The following is an 18,737-nucleotide window of genomic DNA, read 5'->3' on the forward strand; positions in this document are numbered from 1 at the left end:
TTTTTGTTCTTGTCCCTTTCTTGCCTTCTTTTGAGTTTTTAAAATATTTTCTAGTATTTCATTTTATTTTATTGGTTTTTCTATCTAATATGTTTTTCATGGTTGCTCTAAGTTATATACACATACCTAACCTTTTACAGCCTACTTGGAGTTAGTATTTTATCACTTCAAGTAAAATGTAGAAGTTTTATACCCATATAGGTCCCTTTATCTTTTTTGGTATACTTGCCGTATGTATTACATATCCGTACATTGAAAACTCCACCAGACAGTATTACAATTTTTGCTTTCAACAGCCATACATAATTTTTAAAATCTTAGGAGAAAAATAGTCTTTTATATTTACAATTTCTGTTCTTTCTTCATTCCTAAAGTTCCAAGTTCTCTTTTAGTATTAGTTCCCTTCGGGAAGAAGAGGTTTTATTTTTAGGTGTTCATTTAGAGTCTATTGCCAATAAATTCTCTTATTTTTCTTTATCTGAGAATGTCTTCGTTTCATCTTCATTCCTGAAGGATATTTTTACTGGATGTAGAATTCTGGGTTCTTTTCTTTCAGCACTTTAAAGATGTTGTTCCAGCGTTTTCCTATGGGAGCCACTGAGTTGAGAGGAGCATGGCGGTCTCTCCCTGCCATGGTGTGTGCTCGTCCACTGATAGTCGGTACACTCAGAACAGAGGGAATCATCTGGCAAAAATGTCACTTTGCCTGCTGTGTTCAAGGTTCCCATTCAACCAGATATTGTGAACCTAGTTGATCCCAACTTGCGCAGAAACAATAGACAGCCCTGTGCTGTCAGTGGATTAGCAGGTCATCAAACCGGTGCTGAGCCGTGGGGTTCTGGCAGAGCTGCGGCTCGAATGCCCAGTGTTCGAAGCGGTGGGACTCATCATTCCGGCCAGGGTGCTTTTCAGTATGTGTAATGGGGGCCGCGTGTGTGCACCAGCCAAAACTGGCACTGTTGGCACTGCAGAGTGAACACAACCCAGAAGCCATATGCCGTCTGCTCTGCCCTGGCTGCCTCGGCCTTACCAGCACTGGTCATGTCTAAAGGTCATCGTAATGAGGAAGTTCCTGAACTTCCTTTGGTGGTTGAAGATAAAAGTGGTTGAAGGCTACAAGAACACCAAGAAGGCTGTTTTGCTTCTTAAGACACTTAAGGCCTGGGATGATATCAAAAATATGTATGTCTCTCAGGGAATGAGAGCTGGCAAGGGCAAAATGAGAGACTGTCATCATATCTGTTGCAGGGGACCTTGCATCATCTGTAATGAGGGCACTGGCATCATCAAAGCTTTCAGAAACATCCGTGGAATTATTCTGCTTTATGTTCAGCAAACTGAACATTTTGAAACTTGCTCCTGGTAGGCATGTGGGCCATTTCTGCATTTGAACTGAAAGTGCTTTCTGCACGTTATTGAACTTGTGGCATTGGGTGTAAAGCTGCCTCCCTCAAGAGTAACTACAAGCTTCCCATGCACAAGATGCTCAATACAGACCTTAGCAAAATCTTGAAAAGCCCAGAGATCCTAAGAGCCCTCCAAGTACCCACAAGAAGATTCATTGCAGAGTCCTGAAGAAGAATCCTGCGAAAAACCTGAGAATCGTGTTGAAGCTAAACCCACATGCAAAGACCATACGCCAGAACACCATTCTTTACCAGGCCAAGAATCGTAAGCTCCAGGTGGATAAAGCTGCAGCAGCAATAGAAGCCAAATCAGATGAGAGGAGGGTTCCAGGCAAGAAGCCTGTGGTAGGGAAGAAAGGGAAGAAGGCTGTTGGCGTGACGAAGCAGAAGAAGCTTTTGGTGGGGAAAAGGCTGCACTGAGAAACCAGCAGCTAAAAAGAAGCCCGCAGAAAAGAAACCTACAACTGAAGAAAAGAAGCCTGTGGCATAAACAAATTTGTTTAAGGTCAGATCACTTTGGACAGCTAATTTTGAATAAAAACCTGATCAAATGCAGTGATAAAGCTGAAAAAAAAAATAAAGATGTTAGTCCACTGTGTTTTGGACTCCCTGGTTTCTGATAAGAGATCTGCAGTCATGAATGGTTCTTCCCCTTTATGTAACCTATTGATTTTTCTTTGGATGTGTTTAAGATTTTTTTTCTTTACCACTGGTTTTCATCAGTTTGGTTTGATGTGTCTAGGTGTGATTACCTTCGCATTTAATCCATGTGGGGTTTATTGGGCTTTTGGAATATGTAAAAATGTATACCTCACACAAAATTTGAGAATTTTGAACCATTATTTTAAAAATACTTTTCTGTACCTGTATCTCTTTTCTTATTCTGGGACTTCAGTACATATATGTTAGACCTTTTGATATTGTTCCACAGGTTCCTGAATCTCAGTTCATGTTTTAAAATTTATTTATTTAGTTTTTACTGTTATGGTTTATTTCATTTAATAATACACTAAAAAGTACTCATTTCACTTCTATTGGTATAATTTAAATTTACAAAATTATTTTCGCAGTCAGGCTTATTTATCAGCACTTTTTTTTTTTAACTTTAATTAAAGTTTATTGGGGTGAATTGTTAGTAAAGTTACATAGATTTCAGGTGTACAATTCTGTAATACAGCATCTATATATCACATTGTGTGTCTACCACCCACAGTCAGTTTTCCTTCCATCACCATATATTTAATCCCCCTTACCCTCATCTCCCACCCCCCACCCCCCTTGCCCTTTGATAAGCACTAAACTATTGTCTGTGTCTGAGTTTTTGTTTCTCATTTGTTCGTCTTGTTCTTTTGTTGTTTTTGGTTTATATTCCACATATCAGTGAAATCATATGGTTCTCTGCTTTTTCTGTCTGACTTATTTCGCTTAGCATTATAATCTCAAGATCCATCCATGTTGTCACAAATGGCCCTATTTCATCTCTTTTTATGGCGAATAGTATTCCATTGTGTATATATACCACAACTTCTTTATCCATTCATCTATCGAAGGACATTTGGGTTGTTTCTATGTCTTGGCCACCGTAAATAAAGCTGCGATGAACATTGGAGCACGCTTGTCTTTATGTATAAATGTTTTCAAATTTTTGGGGTAGATACCCAGGAGAGGGATTGCTGGGTCATATGGTAATACTATTTGTAATTTTTTTGAGGAACCTCCACAGTGCCTTCCATAGCGTAAAATTTTTTTAACCTTTTTTCTTTCAGTTTTTCAAAGTGGCCAATTTTTATTGATTTGTGTTTAGGTTCATTTATTCTTTCCTTAGCCCTTTCCATTTTGATACTGAATCCTCCCAGTAAATTTTTTATTTCACATATTGTGTTCTTCAGGTCTGAAATTTTCATTTGGTTTTTATATGTTCTGTATCTCTGCTAAGAGCTTTTATCTTTCTAGTCATTTCAAATGTTTCTACCTTTATCTCATGGAGCACAGTTATAATAGCTGCTTTAAAATCTCTATCTGAAAACTCCCACATCTGGGTCATCTTGATGCTGGCTATCTTTTCCTTTGAGAATTGGTCACATTCTCCTGGTTCTTTGTGTATCAAGTAATTTTGAATTATATCCTGGACATCTGTCCTGATACTATGTTATTAGATTCTGGGCCCTGTTGGTTTTTATTCTGTGGAGAATGTTGATGTTTTTGTCTTAGTAAGCAACCAGCCTTTAGATGTCACAAGTTCTGTCTCATCTTATGTGGTAGCAGTTTCAATGTCAGTTCAGTTTTCAAGACCTTTGAGTCTATCCCAGCTGTATTAGTTACTCAGGGGTTAGCCTGGGACTTGGGCAATGGTTTATTATGAGTCCAGTTCTTACAGCCATTTCTGTGCTGCTTTGGCTCTGCCCTGCGCATGCATAGCTCGTGCCAATTCACGTACAGCTCATCTTCTCCCGTATTTCTCCCATACTCATTGGCTCTCGGAGTCCCCTTTTCCTAGTCCTCTGGCCAGAAAGATGAGGTTTCTCTAGAAATTTTATTATAGCTTTCTACACTACCACTGCAGCAATTCTCAAAACTGTTAGAGGAAAGAGAAGGAGGGGGAAAAAAAACAGGAAACAACCCTGTGTGGGTTGTTTCTTCAAGTTTGACTCCTCTCCACAGTCCACTTGCTTTTGTTTACTTTTCAGAGGCCTCCGTTCCTTTTCCTTCTAATCAGTGAGAGAGACTCTATGGTCTTGCTCCATCTCCGCCAGCCCTTGGAGTTTATTCAGTTTTTTTTAACCCTTTTGATAATACCTAAAACTTTGGTAGCAACACAGGAAGTTTAGTCTTCAAACTTCTACCAGCTTTGCTAAAGTAAAATGTTACATTGGATGCAACTTTATTTCATGATTCCAGAGAAATGGTGCATGTGGATGCAGTGTGTGCAAAAAGAGACATACAGACAGTGATAAGATGTGTCAAGATGTTAACAATTGGTGAATGTACACAAAGAGTATACCAGTGCTTATTTACTCTTTCAACCACTTTATAAGTGTAAGAAGTTTTATAATAACAAGTTGATGGGAAACTGTGATATTAATAAATTCTGTAATCTTCGTCACCCTGATCTGATCCTCAGATCAACTTAATGCTAATCTTCAGAGTATTTTTAATTGGTCGAACTAGGACATTGAAAGGAGTTAAATCATTCTAGCCAAAACCGACTCTGAGCTCAAGGTGGCTTTCTGTATTCCTGAGAGAATAAGCACTTTCTTTGGTCTGTTCCTATGTATTTCTTCCCCCATTCTACCTTCCTCCCTTGTTTGTATTAACAAATTGGAAGTTTTGAATCTGGTTCATCTTACCAAAAGTTAATTGCCTGTTCTTTTACTTTAGGCAATTCCAAGCTCGAGTGACTCGGCAAACTCTGTTGGCACTTGAAAAAGACGAGGAGGAGGAAGTGTTTGGAGCCTCTGTACCACAACGAAGCTCACTGGCTGAACTGAAAAGCAAAGGGAAGAAGACAGCAAGAGCCCCAATCAGCCGTGTAGGCAGTGCTCTCAGGGGTGAGTTTGTTAAATGTTATTATGGGAAACTCTTAGTCTCTGGTGGTAGGCAAATTATGTAAAGAGATAATGTATAAATATATATGTAGACATTGTCCTAGTTTTCTGAGTACTAGGCAGCAAAAAGAATGAAGTCTAAGGAGAGCTGAGATCACAGTGTACACTAAAACCAAAACATGTCAGCAATTTTGTGTCTTAATTAAGAAAAACCTAACATATAGGAAACACCAAGAATTTCTGAGTTTAAGAGTTATTAGTTGAGAGAAGATATGTAATAATATAGCAGGTATTGTCAAAGTAAAGTTTACATGTACCAAAGTCTCAGAGAATGTATTAACATGGTCTTCAGTCTTTTGGGGCCAGAAATTGGGCTCTCTTTGTACACCTAAGCTTTTTTTTAATTCAGTGTCTTTTAGAGAAATTTTAAGTTTACAGCAGCATTGAACAGAGGGTAAAGAGATCTTTTATTAACTAAATTTATAGCAGTTAGACATGTAGACCAGGATATTTTTTTTAAATCTCTATCCCTTTCTTGGTATCAACTTATCAATATTTAGAATGTTTTCTGGAGATCCTAGAATTAGAGTGTGTGGAATATGTGGTCCAAAAGAATATTTCATTCAGATCATGATGAGGCTTGATTGTAATAAAGTCACACAACAGAGAATACCCCTAATAAATGGGCTAATTTTAATTTGTCTTCTCTAGATTCAGTACATGCCAAACTGATTTCTATTGATAAAATATTTTAAACTGAGAAATGAAGATTTGGGTTAGATTAGTCTAGAATAAAACTGGACAATGTTAGAATGATGACTGAAGGAAATGTAGAATTTGGGGTTTTTTATATCTGAATAAAAAATTGGAGATAGGGAAAGGAGGGAGAGTATAAGTAACAAACAGAATGGGTTAAAAAATTACTAATGTGATCCATTAAGGTTTTTTTCAGTTGTTATTTTTTAAAATCTCTGATTTTATGATAGTAGAAATAATCGCCTTGATTTGGGGATGAGTTAGGTATAACTCATCTGGCACCTAAATTAATAATTTAAAATTTTAACATGAAGTTTCAATATTTTTCTCCTAGCTCCAAATCAGAACAGAGGACTCCAAAATTCATTTCCTCAACCGATGCAAAGTAATTCTAGAATTACTGTTTTTGATGAAAATGCTGATGAGGCTTCTATAGCAGAGCTCTCTAAGCCTGTAGGCCAACCATGGATTGCACCCCCCGTGACCAGCGCCAAAGAAAACGAGCTGCAAGCAGGCCCTTGGAATGCAGGCAGGCCTTTGGAGTATGGGGTAAGGACTCCTAGATCCAGTGTTAGTTGCCGACATAACAAAAACTTCAGGTTTAGAGAAGAGGGGTAATTTTAGCATCTCTTTTAAATCCTTTTGAATAACTAATTAGGCAATGTCTGCATGTATTGTGTCAGAATGTAAAACTGTGGTAATTGTAGTTTTCTTCTTCATCTCCAGCCTCGTGGCAATACAACTTCTGTTACAACTGTACCACCTGTGCTCCCCAGTTTTACTCCATATGTGGAAGAGACTGCACAACAGCCAGTTATGTGAGTTTGATTTCCAGATATTTTGAGATGGGAATTATTATTTAAAATGGGCAGGGGCATCTATCCTAGTTCCCAAGGGCATTTTCTTCTTTGTAGGGACGAAAGTACTACAATTTTGTTTTTCTTTATGTCTGTATTCCTTTGAGTATATTAGGGCTAAAAGACCATTTGGTGGTATTCTTACTGAGGAATAAACTTAATACGTTTACATTGCTGTAGTCAAAGATAATCACTGTGATTTAAGTGAAATGTTCTACCTTTGTTATTGACAGTAATTAGAAATTACAGTAGTATTGCCTCTGAGAGTTTTTTCTTCTAGGTGTCTTTTTCTTTCTGACCCTTAGCATTTCTCTTTGTAAGAAGAAGTATGATAGGTGATGAGTAGGTAATCAGACGGTCTAATACATAACATTGTGGAGTTCTGATGCTAGATAGTGTTGTGTCCCAGGGCACGTTTCCTCGTAGCTAATCTGTAACCCTCCACTATGTGCTAGGTAGTATAGGAATGTAGAAATAGATAAGGTTTAGAGCACTAATTCTGTCTGATAAGAGCTCAACATGAGAAGCTATTCTTAAGAAAATCATAAGAGCCTTTACAAGGGATCACCTGGAGAAATTGATAGCACAACGTTTATGGGTATTTAATTTTTCTAATGTTTCAAAGCACTTTGTGAAAACAATTATGTCAGAATAAATATGGTATAGAAAACGTGAAACTTTATTTTTATTTAAGCTCTTTTACACGGCTGTCTTATTTGACCTCTGCAACATTTTTCTTTATTTTGGGTTTTTCTTACTGTGTTCCAGGGACTCATCATAGATTAAGAAAACCAGCTAAAATCTGTAATAGGAATTGCAAATATTTTCCCCTAGTTTGTCACTCATCTTTTGACCTTGCATAAAGTAATCATTATAAATATATTTTTAATTTTTATACAATCAAATTTTATAATCTGTTTTATGGTTTCCATGTCTGTCATTCGCTAGGATTACTGCAGCCTAACTAATGTCCCTACTCTACTCCTCCTATTCATTCATTGTGCTGTCACAAGTCTGCAGTGCAAATCTGATCATGTCATTTTCCTTGCTAGCTCCCCATAACCTATGGAATGAAATCCAAACTCCTTAATATTAATTATAAGAACCACTTATGATTTGGCCTCTGCTAGTATCCCCAGTTTTCTCCCACTATATTTAGTCACACTATACTGTTTGCAAGTTCTTGAACTTGTCTAGAATAGCCACCCTTTTTACATTTAGTTTACTTCTTTCTACTTTTTGGCTATTACGAATAATGTTTCTGTGGACATTTCTGTATACTTTTTTGTGTAGACATATGTTTTCATTTCTTTTGGGTATACCTAGAAGGGGAGTTGCAGAGTTATATAGTAATTCTGTGTTTAATATTCTGAGGAACTGTCAAACTGTTTTCCAAAGAGGCTGCACCGTTTTATATTCCCAGTGTCATAATGAGGGTTCCAATTTCTGCACATCCTTACCAACACTTCCTGTTGTCAGTTGTTTTTGGTTATTGTCATTGTGAAGTGGTATCTCATCGTGGTTTTGATTTGTATTTCCCTAATGAATAGTTATGTTGAGCACCTTTTCATGGGCTTATCAGCCATTTGTGTATCTTATTTGAAGAAATGCCTATTCAAATCCTTTGTCTATTTTTCAATTGGATTATTTGTCTTTTTATTGTTAAATTGTAAGAGTTTATATATTCTAGATACAAGTGCCTTATCAGTCAATATAAGATTTGCAAATATTTTCTCCCATTCTGTGAGTTGTCTTTTCACTTTCTTTTTTTTTTTTAAAGATTTTACTGGGGAAGGGGAACAGGACTTTATTGGGGAACAGTGTATACTTCCAGGACTTTTTTTTTTCCAAGTCAAGTTGTTGTCCTTTCAATCTTAGTTTTGGAGGGCGCAGCTCAGCTCCAGGTCCAGTTGCCGTTGCCGTTGCTAGTTGCAAGGGGCGCAGCCCACCATCCCTTGCGGGACTCGAGGAATCAAACTGGCAACCTTGTGGTTGAGAGCCCACTGGCCCATGTGGAAATCGAACCGGCAGCCTTCGGAGTTAGGAGCATGGAGCTCCAACCACCTGAGCCACCGGGCCAGCCTGTCTTTTCACTTTCTTGATGATATCTTTTGAAGCCCAAGTGTTTTTTTTATTTCAATGAAGTGTAATTTGTCTATTTTTTTTCTTTTGTTCCTTGTGCTTTCAGTGTTGTATCTAAGAAGACTTTGCCTAACCCAAAGTCATGAAGATTTACTCCTATGTTTTCTTCCAAGAGTTAATATAGTTTTAGCTGTTAACATGTATGTGATCCATTTTTTTTAATAAAAATTTATTGGGGTGACAATGGTTAGTAAACTTACATAGGTTTCAAGTGTACAATTCTGTGATATGTTATCTATATATCACATTGTGTGTTCACCACGCAGAGTTAGTTCTCTTTCCATCACCATATGTCTATGATCCATTATTAGCTAATGTGTTTTTGTGTTTTTTTTAAGATTTTATTGGGGAAGGGGAACAGGACTTTATAGGGGAACAATGGTCAAATTGTTGTCCTTTCAATCTTAGTTGTGGAGGGTTCTGTTCAGCTTCAAGTTGTTGTTCTTGCAGTCTTAGTTGTGGAGGGCGCAGCTCAGCTCCAGGTCCAGTTGCCGTTGCTAGTTGCAGGGGGCACAGCCCACCATCCCTTGCGGGAGTCGAACCGGCAACCTTGTGGTTGAGAGGACAGACTCCAACCAACTGAGCCATCCGGGAGCTCAGCGGCAGCTCAGCTCAAGGTGCCGTGTTCAATTTTAGTTGCATGGGGCGCTGCCCACCATCCCTTGCGGGAGTCGAGGAATTGAACTGGCAACCTTGTGGTTGAGAGCCCGCACGCCAACCAACAAGTGAGGCAGCTCAGCTCAAGGTGCCGTGTTCAATCTTAGTTGCAGGGGGCAGAGCCCACCATCCCTTGCGGGACTTGAGGAATTGAACTGGCAACCTTGTGGTTGAGAGCCCACTGGCCCATGTGGGAATCGAACCGGCAGCCTTCGGAGTTAGGAGCACGGAGCTCTAACCGCCTGAGCCACCGGGCTGGCCCTTAGCTAATGTTTTTGTGTATGGTATAGATGAGGAGTCTAACTTCTTTCTTCTGCATGTGGATATCCAGTTGTACCATTTGTTGAAAAAACTTCTTTCCCCATTGAATAGTCTTGGTACTGTATTGAAAAGCAATTGACCATTGTGTATGGGTTTATTTCTGGACTCTTAATTTTAGTCCATTGACCTATATGTCTGTTGTTATACCAATACCACACAGTCTTGATTACTATAGATCAGGGGTGTCCAAACTTTTTTCAATGTTTTTCACCAAGGGCCATATGCGGTAAAATACACAGCCGGGCCACTCACTCGAGGTGAAGTACGTATTGCCTCACCTGGTTTATTTAAGTAAACTAAATATATTTTTGGAATTTGCTGTGCGCCAATTAACAATGGATCATGGGCCACAGTGGGCCACGGGCCACAGTTTGGACATCCCTGCTATAGATTTATGGTGGTACCTTTTGAAATCTAGAAGTGTCCTCCAACTTTGTTCTTCTTTATAAAGATTGTTTTGACTATTTTGGTCCCCTTGAAATTCCATGTGAATTTTAGGATCAGCTTGTCAATTTCTGCAAAATAGCCAGCTGGGGTTTTGATACAGGTTGTGTTGAATCTGTAGATCAATTTAATGAATATTGCCGTATTAACAATATCAAATCTTTAGATTCATGAACATGGGATGGCTTTCCATTTATTTATATCTTCTTCATTTTTTTCAACAGTGTTTTATAGTTTTCAGAATACAAGTTTTGCGCTCTTTTTAAAAATTAGTAGAATTTATTTTTTAGAGCAATTGTAGGTTTATAGAAAAATTGTGCAGAAAGTACCGAGAGTTTCCATATACTCCCTCACCGTCACCCTGCATTCAATTGTCCCTATTATTAACATCTTGCATTAGCATAGTACATTTGTTATAATTTGATAATCCAATATCGATACATTATTATTAACTAAAGTTCATAGTTTACATTAGGGTACACTCTAACGTGTTTTACAATTCTATAGGTTTTGACAAATGAATAATGTCATGTATCCATTATTACAGAATCATACAGAATAGTTTCACTGACCTAGAAATTCCCTCTACCTTATTCATTCAACCCTCTACTGAATCCCTGACAACCACTGATCTTTATATTGTCTTTATAGTTTTGCCTTTTCCAGAAAGTCATATAGTTGGAATCCCCCAATATGTAGCCTCTTCAGACTGACTTCTTTCACTTAGCAATATCCATTTAAGGTTCTCTATTTTCTTTTTGTGGCTTAATAACTCATTCTTTATAGTGCTGAATGGTGTTCCACTGTATGGATGTTTACCCATTCATCTGTTGGAGGACATCTTGATTGCTACCAAGTTTTGGCAATTACGTGTGAGGTCTCTATAGACATTTATGTGCTGGTTTTTGTGTGGATCTAAGTTTTCAAAGCATTTAGCTGGATTACATTGTAAGACTAAGTTTAGCTTTGTAAAAAGGTACCAAACTCTCTTCCAAAGTGACTGTACCATTTTGCATTTCTACTAGCAGTGAATGCGAGTTCCTGTTGTTCCACATCCTTGCCAGCATTTGGTGGTGTCGATGTTTTAGATTTTAGTCTTTCTGATAGATGTGTAGTGGTCTCTCATTTTAATTTGCAATTCCTTGATGACATACGATGTTGAGCATGTTTTCATATGCTTATTTACACATTATTTATCTTCAATAAGGTGTATGTCTATTCACATTACTTCTAAAAACATTTATTCGGAAGTTTTCTTTTTGATGCTGTTACAAACAGAATTGTTTCCATAATTTTATTTTCAGATTGTTCATTGCAGGTATATAAAAATCCAGTTGATTTTCTATATATAAGATCATGTCATCTGCAAATAGAGATTGCTTTAAACTTCTGCCTTTCCCATTTGGATGCCTTTTATTTATTTATTTATTTTTTGCCTAATTGCCCTGGTTGGGACTGCTAGTACAATGTTGGCAAGAATGGACATCCTTGTCTTGTTCCTGATCTTAGTGGGGGAAGCATTCACTTTTTCATCATTAAGTATCTTTCTATGGGTTTTTCACAGATGTTCTTTATCAGGTTAAGCAAGTTGAGGAAGTTTTTTATGTATGAAGATACTTGGACCCTACCGTTAAAGGCTCTGAGTCAGTAGATCTGGGGTAAAGACCAGGTATCTTTAGTTGTAAAAAGGTACATAAGAAAATAAAAGGTATATTAGTGATTTTGATCCATAGTCGGAGTTGAGAACATTTGCTCTGTCCTGATTGAGATTCTTTTATGCTTCATTCTTTTCAAACCTGTATTACCACTCTCATACTTCTCCCTCAGCTGAGAATCTTGAACTTTACATCATCAGTCCCTAAATGCTGTCTAACTGATTCTTTTGGGTGCTAAACAGTGGAAATGGGCTGTATTGAATAGGTTAATTTCTTTTCATACACTGAGTTTGATTAAGAAATGGTATTATGAGCTTTAAGAAGTGTACATTAATTTATATCAGAGAAGCTCACACAGGAAAAAAATTAGACAAGACAGAAATGTTGCAATATTTTCATTGAGAAATCTAATTTCAGATGCATCAGAGAATGTACGCCAGAGTAAATCCTCTAAGAGTAATAAATGTGAGGAAAAACTTTTTATTAAAAGTCACAAGCTGTGATATTAGAGAATTTACACGAGGGAATAATTTTGATTGCCATAAGGTATTTGAAAGCCATCTCTGATTATGAAAAAAAGTCTACAAATAAAACATATAAGAATGCAAACTTAGGAATGTATTAAATATGGGGATGACTACCATGAAATGCAACTTTATTGTGTATAAGACAATATTTAGGAAAAATTAAGCCAGGTCGATGAATTGAGGAAATCATTTCCTCTAGAAATAATAAAGAAATCACGTTCTTACTGTGAGTACCAAGTTGATAAAATATTTCAAAAGGCTTTCAGCATGAAGAAGAGATAGGTGTTCACTGTGGGTCATGGGCCTCAGTGTGTGAATAAATGGAATGATCAAAAGGAGATGAAGAAGTTACCAACTGTGTCAGCTCTAGCCGAGTGTTTTCTTCTGAGAATATCATGGAACCTGAATTTGATAGCTTTTTGAGTTTTGTAAGTACAATATTTATAGATATGAAATGAATACATATATTGTTTTGTAACTATTTTGAAATGATTTCCAAATTACAGAAAAGTGACTAGTAGAGTACAAAGAAAGCTTCATCCAGATTCCTCCATTGTTACCATTTTACTACATTTACTTTATTATATTCTCTCACCATATATACGTATGTATTATTTTGTTTTTCTGAACCATTTGAGAGTAAGTTTCAGACATGATGTCTCCTCAGTGTGTATTTACTAAGAACAGGGACGTTCTCCAACATAATCACAGTATAGCTATTAAAATCAGGAACTTTGATCCAATACTATTATATAATAGAGATTTTATTCAGTTTGTCAATTCTCTAGTAATATCCTTTATAACAACAAAAAAAAGAAAACCTGGATTCAAAACCATACATTGTGTATAATGGTCATAGCATTTCTTTAGATTCCTGTAAGGCGGAACAGTTCCTATTTTTGTCCATGTTCGTCACTTTGCCATTTGCAGAGTAAAGGTTACTTATTTTATAGAATATCCTTCAATATAAGTTTGATTCCTCCTAATGACTGGTTATGTATTTTTGGCAGGAATACTACATAAATGATATTGTAGCCTCAGTGCATTACGTCAGGAAGCGTATGATTTTGGTTTGTCTTAGGACTAACGATATGAACTTCGGTCATTTGCTTGGATATTGTCTACCTGGTTTCTCCACTCTAAAGTTGCTGTTTTCCCCTTAGAAATTAATAAATTGCAGAGATAATTTGAGACTATGCAAATATTCTGTTCTTCATCAAATTTCCATTAGTTTTAGCAAGCATTTGATTATTCTTACCTGGCTCAGTTATTGCCATGATGGCTGCAAAATAGTGATTTTCTAACTATTCTGTATGTAGTATTTAATGTTTGGTATTTACTGGAAAGAAGAGCTTTCTTCTCTCTCCCATTTATTTATTTATCTACCTATTTATTTCTTTTAAATTTTATTGGGGAACAGTGTGTGTTTCCCCAGGACCCATCAGCTCCAAGTCATTGTCCTTCAATCTAGTTGTGGAGGACGCAGCCCACCTGAACCGGCAACCTTGTTGAGAATTCACCGTTTAACCAACTGAGCCATCCAGCCGCCCCTCCGGAAGCTCAGCTGCTTCCATTATCTTCAGTCTAGTTGTAGAGAGCTTCGAACCCACAGTCCTGTTCAGAGCTCGCGCACTAACCAACTGAGCCACCTGGCTGTCCCTCCCCCATTTATTTTTTTAAATGTCACTGTCCATTCAAGAGTTATTTTATTTACTGGTTTATCATCTTTGCTATCATTGTTTTGAGCTCTTGTTTCCCCAGATTTGGCCAGTGCAAGTCCTATCAAGTTGTTTCTGTGTTTTTGACATGTTCCCACCATTTTGTGAGCACTTCTTTTTGGTTCAAGAATATTGTCAACGATTTCTCCAAGGATTCCTAGGTTTTCAAAGTACAGAGTTGTATTTATTATAGAAACCAAGGTCAGGGTGCTAGGTATATCCATTACTACTGAGATCATTGCTTTTAGCCTGTCTCAGTGGGTAGAACTAGGAAACACATACTCATATGTATTTGTGTGTACGTATGTGTACATGTATGTATATAACCAGGAATCACACTGATAATTCTCATTTTAATCCAACACCTTGGATTCATTCTTCCCTCTTTCCATATTTGTTACTCTATTCTCCAATTATGTGAAGATCTTTCTTCCATTATTCTAAAAATATTTACTTATTTTCTCAATCCCTAGAATATATAGAAAGGAATTTCAGAGTAGCTAACCCATGCTATTGTGAAAAACTTAACTGATTAGAATTAATATGCATTTATAGTTCTTTTTGTCCCAAATATGAGGGTGTGTAGTTAAAATACTGTGTTAAAAAGTTACTTGGGACAGTTTTTAAAATCATTTTCATGTGATTATGAATAACATAATTAGATTAGTTATTTTCTGTTTGTATTTTGTTTTAGAATTTTTCCACCAATCCTTGTTGATGTTATTTATTTATTTTTGGTTTGCAAAACATTAACATGGTTCCAGAAGTCAAAACATACTGAAAGGTATACTCAGCAAAGTAAGTCATGATTTTTAGTTTATAGACATACCATAAAAATCCCAACATTTGCACTTTATAACAATGCAGCATCATTACTGAAGTAGTACAAATTACCTTCCATCTACCTATTTTTTTGGGTGAGGATAACTCAAGGGTATAGAGGGAAGCATGAGATTGTTTTTCCTAATGTTTCTAAAAGGGTTGAAATTCCTATCTTCTATGCTCATTCATGAACGTGGAATAAGAATAAGGATAGTTCCCCCTTATTTAAAAAGAAGATAGCTGGTTATTTTATATATTTTAACATATGCAAAGGCAAAAAAACACATGTTCATCAATGGGACACTATACCACAGTGCAGAGAAATGGCCTAGAGCTACATTTACCAGTATGATTGAATCTCACAAATACAATGTTGATTGAGAAATCTGATCATAGAAAACAAACAATACAATTCTATTTAATAAATTTAAGTGGTATAAACAAATAAGTTTCTTAGAAGTACATATATAGCAAAACTATAAAGAAAAGTAGGGGAATGCTAGGCACAGAATTTAGCACAGTAGTTACTTGGTGTGAAACAGTGGTCAGAGCAGGACACAGAAAAGGCTTTCAGCAGTGTTGACAGTATTCTCTCTGAAGCCTGGTGATGGATATGAGCCTTCAGTCGTTTTTTTTTCTATCTTACATACATAGAATAGATGGCCCTTTGTGTGAATTATATTACAGTTTGAAACAGTACTAGTGTTTGAATAAAACATCAACACATCACGTTCTTTTTTCACAATAATACGTGATTGACAAAAAGTATAACTCAAGTACTTTGGAATCAAGGACCAGTTGTATTTGAACAGTAAGATTTCATAGTGTCTTTATGTTATTTTTAATCATTTTAGGGGTTCATGGAGTGTCTAACAGTAAAGGCAGAACAACCTTGTTATACTAGTCAAATACTTCAGAAATCTACTCAATGCAGAAATTTTAGAACATTAAAAATTAAATTACTTGACTTTATTTTTGCTTCACTGGAAATTTCCACATGGCATATCATTAGGAACTAAGGTTTTAAAAAAATTACTGTTTTAAAGAAATTGTTATTTTTTTCTTCCAGGTATTGCCATAGTATCAGTGTAAGAAAACCTACCTTTGTTAAACCACTAATGTGCAAAGTATGCCTCCCTTTAAATGTTCACGATGCAAACATTAGTTAACATATTGATCCCTCTCATGCCAAAAAAGAAAAACCGCTTTTCTTGAATGTTGGTTATACTAAAAGACAAATTAATATTAATCTTGACTCCAGTTTCTGAAAGTTACAATTCCTCTTTAAGCACAATTTTTATGTTGAACTGGTATATGTAAAAGTAAACTGAAATGTTACCTTCTCTGCTCTGGGAAAGTTTGTTTTAAGGTTGGTGCTATTTCTTCCTTAAACATTTGATAGAATTCACAGATGAAGTAATGCAGGCCTGGAGTTTTCTTTATGGTATTTGATTAGGAATTCAGTTTCTTAGTATTATACTATTTAGATTTTTCTAGTTTGTGTCAATTTTATATGTTGTGCTTTTCAAGAAATTTATTTCATCTAAATTGTTAAATATAGTGACAAAATTATTTATAATATCCTTTTAATGTGTTTAGGATCGATCTGTAATGATGTCTCTTTTTCCCTTCCTAAAGTAATTTGTGTTTTCTCTCTTGATCAGTATTGTTAGGGGTTTACCATTTTTACTGATATCTTAAAATAACCTACTTTTTGACTGTTGATTTTCTCTATTGATCTCTATTTCATTTATTTCCACTTTTCTTGTTGTTATTTCTTTATATTTCCTTTGGGTTTAATTTGATCCTTTTCTAGTTTCTTAAGGTGTAAGTGTAGATCATTGAGTTCACACTTTTCTCCTCTAATAAAAGCATTTAGAGGTAAAATTTTATCTTTAAGTACTACCTTTAGTTGCAAATCATAGGGTTTGATGTTTTATTTTCATTATCATTCAATTCAAAATATTTTCTAATTTTTCTTGTGATTTCTTCTATGGCCCATGGGTTGTTTACAAGTATGTTGTTTAATTTTCAATTATTTGGGCATTTTCTAGTTATATTATTGATTTCTAGTTTATACGTTGTGGTCATAGAATATATTTTGTGTGATTTAAATAAAGCTTTTGATTTTTATTGAGACACTTTATAACCCAGCACTTTACAAGAATTTGATTTTATATCATGCTGCTGTTGGGTGTAGCATTTTATACATGCCAATTAGGTCATTTGATCCTGTTGTTTAAATCTCCGTATATTTTTACTGAGTTGTTGTTGTTGTTAGACCATTTGGTATTTTCTCACAGATTTTGAATACTCTTTTCTATTTATCTTCCCACTATTTTTTCCTTTTTATATTTCAGTTTAGGTTCTTCCTATAGATCTGAATCCAAATGCACTCATTCTCGATGTTGAGTTCAACTATTATTAAAGACATCTGATACTGTATTTTTCATTTCTATAATTTCCATTTGCTTATTTTGTAATTTCTATCTGCTGAAGATTTCCAGCTCTTCACACACATGGTCCATCTTTTCCGCTAAATCCTTTAGCATTTTACGATAAAGTTCCTGTCTGATAATCCCAAAATCTGAGCTATTCTCAGGGTCTACCTTTTATGTGTTTCTATTTTCCATATGTATCAAATTTTCTTTCTTTGTGTGTGTCTTTTAACTTTTCTGTTTTTTTTTTTTGTTTGTTTGTTTGTTTTTTCCCATCCTGTAGGATACACCTTCCAGAGGGGTTTCATTCTCTTTTTAAAAAATTTTTTCTTTTTCAATTACATACAAGATTGTATTAGTAGTTTCAATTGTACAACATAGTGATTAGGCATTGTCTCTGTGTTATAAGAAATAGCTCATTTGACCTGTATGATGAATAATAATTATATTGCTTCTTTTAGGACACCGTGTAAAATTGAACCCAGTATAAACCACATTCTAAGCACAAGAAAGCCTGGAAAAGAAGAAGGTGATCTCCTGCAAAGAGTTCAGAACCATCAGCAAAATTCTGAGGAGAAGAAAGAGAAGATGATGTACTGTAAGGAGAAGATTTACGCAGGAGTGGGAGAATTCTCCTTTGAAGAGATCCGGGCTGAAGTTTTCCGGAAGAAATTAAAAGAGCAGAGGGAAGGTATGTGTATTGATCCAGTTCAAGTTTGTAAAAATAACTTAACTTAGTTGTAAGAAGGTTGACCTGACATACTAAGGCTGAGGAAAATTGCCCCGTTGTTTGTACATTTATGTGACTTTTCTATGATTTCTACTGTTCCTCTCTCTATTTAAGCTGAACTCCCATTGCTGCTTTCCATGAGGTCCCTGGGCAGGGTAGGGGGGAATTTAAGCAACTAAGTCTGTGTTCAAAAGTAAAAGAGGAGAAGAAACTATAACCTGTAGAAATAATTCATATTCTCCAATGCTATCAGCAGACAGTTATGATCCCTGACATGCATACATGTACATGCCATGCCTCCCCATTTAGATATTTTGATTAGGATCTATGCCAAGAAAGAAATGTTTCTTTTTACACAGATATCCAGAATAACCTATTGTAGCTCAGCTCACTTAACAGGATATGGCATTTGTAAGGGCTACCTGGGAAACTTAGCCATCAATTTATTTGAGGACATATTTCTGAGGTCCAGGTGGCAAGTTTAGAAGCAAACTTCTATAAGGCAGACTTGCTATTAGTAAGTTTGGAATTGCCTTCATTTGTTCATAACAACTAGTTCCTTCCAAGATTAACAAAGGTGCTCTGGGTTCAAATAATGTATTGAAAAATGGAACCTATGTACCTAGGTAGGAGAGGGGGAATGGTCAGAAAGCAAGGAGCTAGTTAAGTAAAGCTTTTAAAAAATGGGAACCACCCTAACAAAGAAGTAAGTTAGGAGG

The 18,737-nt window shown here is 36.0% G+C and overlaps 1 protein-coding gene and 1 pseudogene across 2 annotated transcripts in view; both read left to right on the forward strand.

Moving 5' to 3' along the window:
- The window catches only part of BUB1B (BUB1 mitotic checkpoint serine/threonine kinase B), an 86,497-nt gene that overhangs the window by 14,698 nt on the left and 53,062 nt on the right, over positions 1–18,737 (forward strand). For both annotated transcript variants that reach the window (XM_088797139.1, XM_019725498.3), the window contains exons 6-9: positions 4,785–4,954; positions 6,042–6,256; positions 6,434–6,525; positions 17,750–17,979. In XM_088797139.1, the coding sequence (XP_088653265.1) occupies positions 4,785–4,954; positions 6,042–6,256; positions 6,434–6,525; positions 17,750–17,979 (707 nt within the window). The remainder of the gene's footprint in view (positions 1–4,784; positions 4,955–6,041; positions 6,257–6,433; positions 6,526–17,749; positions 17,980–18,737) is intronic.
- On the forward strand, positions 469–1,896 carry LOC109444243 (large ribosomal subunit protein uL4 pseudogene; annotated as a pseudogene).

This window comes from Rhinolophus sinicus, chromosome 3, assembly GCF_057876585.1.
Source record: "Rhinolophus sinicus isolate RSI-liver-muscle chromosome 3, RSI-T2T, whole genome shotgun sequence".
Taxonomy (NCBI): Eukaryota; Metazoa; Chordata; class Mammalia; order Chiroptera; family Rhinolophidae; genus Rhinolophus; species Rhinolophus sinicus.